The sequence below is a fragment of the Triticum urartu genome, chromosome 2, assembly GCF_003073215.2.
Source record: "Triticum urartu cultivar G1812 chromosome 2, Tu2.1, whole genome shotgun sequence".
Lineage (NCBI taxonomy): Eukaryota > Viridiplantae > Streptophyta > Magnoliopsida > Poales > Poaceae > Triticum > Triticum urartu.
This window is the reverse complement of record NC_053023.1, coordinates 503,424,874-503,428,684: the sequence shown is the minus strand read 5'-3', so window position 1 is coordinate 503,428,684 and position 3,811 is coordinate 503,424,874. Positions and strand designations below refer to the sequence as shown.

General features: G+C 55.7%; 1 protein-coding gene across 2 annotated transcripts; it reads left to right on the top strand.

The window, feature by feature from the left end:
* Positions 1–314: 314 nt before the first annotated feature.
* LOC125538251 (PI-PLC X domain-containing protein At5g67130-like) lies at positions 315–2,975 on the top strand. 2 transcript variants are annotated; one of them, XM_048701525.1, is made up of 7 exons: positions 315–590; positions 710–970; positions 1,509–1,607; positions 1,695–1,998; positions 2,100–2,323; positions 2,434–2,520; positions 2,611–2,975. In XM_048701525.1, the coding sequence occupies exons 1-7, from the start codon at positions 501–503 to the stop codon at positions 2,764–2,766; spliced, it is 1,221 nt and encodes a 406-aa protein (XP_048557482.1). In that variant the 5' UTR covers positions 315–500; the 3' UTR covers positions 2,767–2,975. The 2 variants fall into 2 exon arrangements, with proteins under 2 accessions (XP_048557482.1, XP_048557483.1); XM_048701526.1 differs by lacking the exon at positions 1,509–1,607.
* Positions 2,976–3,811: the final 836 nt, after the last annotated feature.

Genomic DNA, 3,811 nt, shown 5'->3' with positions numbered 1-3,811 from the left:
GCGCAATTTTGGACCGAAAATGGATCGGCGCGGACGCCGGGCGAACGCGATTTGAGTTTGGGTCGGCGCGTTGAGTCGCCATTTTTGTCCGCGCCGACCCAAACTTACGCTGGCGGATGAAATGGGTCGGGGAGTTGCTCTAACACCCCCTATCGTTAGTATGACAACGACTATTTGACATTGCACCTGACCACCGCAACTGGATGAGCCCGCACCCGTACCATCACTCTGTCCCCTTGACTGACACATGGGGCCAAGCGCAATAACAAACAAACGCCGCAGGCAGCGACCAAGATGAGCGACGCGGAAAAACAGAGCGTAAACCACACACATAAGCAAGCGACGAAACCTGGAATGTCCGGCCTTACAAGCCACACAACACAAGGATTGCAGGCTTGCTCCTCCACCAGCTTCCGCTGTCCGCCGTCTCTGGGAGGACCAGCCGCGCAGCGCAGGGCAGAGCTTGCCGGAGGAGGGCGGCCGCGGCAAGAAGAATTGAGATGGCCAAGGAGACGGTGCTCCTCGTCGTGGCTTTCGCCGCTGCCGCCGCCTTCCTGCGCTCGTGCCCCGTCGCCGTCTCCGCACGGAAGGTACGCTCGCCGGTGGTTTTGGACATGTCACCAGTGACATTGAGCTTTCTCGGCGGCGATTGTGATTGCGCTGCGCTCCCGTGGACGGACATGATCTCCGGCTGCTGCACTGCATGCAGGTGGGCGAGACGTGCGCGCTGTCGCGGAACTGCGACGCCGGGCTGCACTGCGAGACGTGCGTGGTGGACGGCAACGTGCGGCCGCGCTGCACCCGCGTGACCCCCGTCGACCCGCAGAGCAAGGACCGGGGGCTGCCGTTCAACCGCTACGCGTGGTTGACGACGCACAACTCCTTCGCGCGGCTGGGCACCCAGTCCCAGACCGGGACGGCCATCGTCACGGCGTTTAACCAGCAGGACACCATCGCCGAGCAGCTCAATGTGAGTCCATCCCCGCCCGCTCTCGCTCCCGCTTTGGCTCTGCTCTCTCTTCCGTCTACCTGCTGACCTGTGGGACCGGCGAGTATTAGAGTCCATGTTAGATCCTGTCAGCGTGCCGCGGTGGGGTGAGGTGTCCCCGGACGCAACACATGTCAAAGATCCTCGTCCACGTGTCCAAGGGGCAGCGCACCTCCAGGCGCCGGTCTTTTTCTGTCGCTGGTTTGCGTGCACGCCCACACGCTTGCTTGGAGCGTTGGCGCGGCAATGCTAGCTGCAAGGACTACCCATACCGCACACATGGCAGCCACCCGTGACCGGCACTCCTCTCTTTGTATCCAGTGTGGGTGAGACGTGTGGTGTCTGCTCCAATTCGGATAGCACGTCCATTTCTGGTCGCATTCAGTCCTCGCTGAAATAAACACGATGTGATCTGTGGACGGGACGAGAGTCCCTCGGAATTACTACTTCCAACGTAAAATTGATGCCATTCTCGAGCTCAAGGGTTAGGTCCCAAGTAATAGAATTTCTTGTGTCGCAGAACGGCGTGAGGGGGCTGATGCTGGACATGTACGACTTCCGGAACGACATATGGCTCTGCCACTCCTACGGAGGCGCATGCCGAAACTTCACCGCATTCGTAACAAAGCACCAACCAAACTATACTTTACTAGGACCAATCCCTCTCGTTGACGACTAACTAGCGTTGCATGTTCGTCGACGACAGACGCCGGCGGTGAACGTGCTCCGGGAGATCGAGGTGTTCCTGAGGAGGAACCCCTCCGAGGTGATCACGATCTTCATCGAGGACTACGTGGAGGCGCCCATGGGACTCACCCGGGTGTTCAACGCCTCCGGCCTGACGCCCTACCTGTTCCCGGTGTGGCGCATGCCCAAGAACGGCGGCGACTGGCCGCTGCTCAGCGACATGGTCCGCGACAACCACCGCCTCCTCGTCTTCACCTCCAGATCCGCCAAGGAGGCCGCCGAGGGCTTCGCACACGAGTGGGGCTACGTCGTCGAGAACCAGTGTACGTGCGCGCCAATCATCATCGATCCGTCAGCACACGTGAGCGATTAGCCAGGAAGGAGAACCTGACGATGTTGTATCTGTCCATTCCATGTGCTGCAGATGGGAGTAAAGGGATGGTGAAGGGGTCGTGCCCGAACCGCGCCGAGTCGGCGGCCATGAACGACCTGTCGAGGTCGCTGGTGCTGGTGAACTACTTCCGGGACCTCCCCAACTTCCCGGAGGCGTGCAAGGACAACTCGGCGCAACTGCTGGGCGTGCTCGACACTTGCCACGCCGCGTCGGGGGACAGATGGGCCAACTTCATCGCCGTCGACTTCTACAAGGTATCACATCCTTATCAGTTATCAGTTAGTTACTCTATGATGAATATGAGCACGATGAGGACTCGCTGAGTGCTGATGATGTCGAATAATTTCTGGTGATGGTTACCCAGAGAAGCGACGGAGGCGGCGCCGCGGAAGCCACGGACAAGGCCAACGGCGGGCTGGTTTGTGGATGCGGAAGCATAGCTGCCTGCACTGTAAATATACATGCCTCGCTGCTTGCCTGCCAATGTTTACTGCATGTTTCGGCAAAGTGTTCACAAGATTTGTCTGTGTGTTTTGCGCAGAGTAATGGTACATGCTCGCCCGGCCGGCGCGGGAGCACGCCCAAAGGCATCTTCAACAAGACCTCAGACGCCGCTTCGTGGCAGCCGCCGGCCATGTTGCGATGGCAGCAGCTGATGCTGCTAGCCACCTTCATTGATCTACTATTATGCTTGTAGAAGAACATTGGACTCTGAATCAGCAAAACTTTTGACTAGCTGGCAGACTGTAAATCATACGTAGATGCAAACTAGAGATTTTATGTGCCGGGTTCTCATCGCACGCTGCAAGTAAACTTTACTGTTAAATTTCTGCTAGGCCAAAATTCGGCCATTGTATGACGTAGCTTGTACTAAGTTATGTATGTGATGAACTCTTTTGTTTGGAAGTTGTGCATATTTGGTAGCTAAGGGCAACTCTAACGCATATCATCAAATCCCCCACAAATGTCCGAACCGGACAGTGTAGATACTTTTTGCCATCCCACGATGGTCATCAAAATTGTCCGGACCGATCCGGATGTTCGAAATCCCACAAACCGGCACCAAACGAGGGACGGGCTTCTCCAACTCCTCCTTCCTCATGTGATGTGTATCCACACCCTACACAATTCCGACCGCCATGTAGGCCTTGTCAGACCTTCGCCGCACCATGCAGGTGCTTTCCCACCTTGGACTACACCGTCGTTCTACCGGGTTCCATCGCAACACAAGTAACCTCCGCTCCCTGCCGACGTCATCCATAGCAAACACCACGCCTAGTAAGTGTTCGGCCAAATGCCATTGCCAAGAAATCTGACGCTATAGTTGTTTACTTTAAAGCAAACATGATGGATTCGAATGAGGTACTTCTACAACGAGTTCATGGAGTCGTTGTAACACCTACAATGCGGCTATATCTCCCACGTGTCGGGGCACGACTTGGAGGCATAGCCGCATGGTAGGTTTATCGCAAAAGGGGTAATCTTCACACATCCCATGTACTGAATAAGAAAGGGATAAAGAGTTGGCTTACAATCGCCACTTCACACAAATACAAGTTAAACATACATCATCCAAAGTACAATCAAGGTCCGACTACGGAACCAAAAATAAAGGAAGACAACCCCAAATGCTAGATCCCCGATTGTCCCAATTGGGCTCCACTACTGATCAACAGGAAATGAAACAAAACAACGATCAAGATCTTCATCGAGCTCCCACTTGAGCTGGGTGTGTCACCTGC

Excerpts from the sequence above, each read along its gene's own strand:
- LOC125538251 (XM_048701525.1), top strand. The coding sequence starts at position 501 with ATGGCCAAGGAGACGGTGCTCCTCGTCGTGGCTTTCGCCGCTGCCGCC. Across the intron at positions 591-709 it reads TCGCCGTCTCCGCACGGAAG|GTGGGCGAGACGTGCGCGCT; the intron begins GTACGCTCGCCG and ends CACTGCATGCAG. Across the intron at positions 1,608-1,694 it reads GCCGAAACTTCACCGCATTC|ACGCCGGCGGTGAACGTGCT; the intron begins GTAACAAAGCAC and ends CGTCGACGACAG.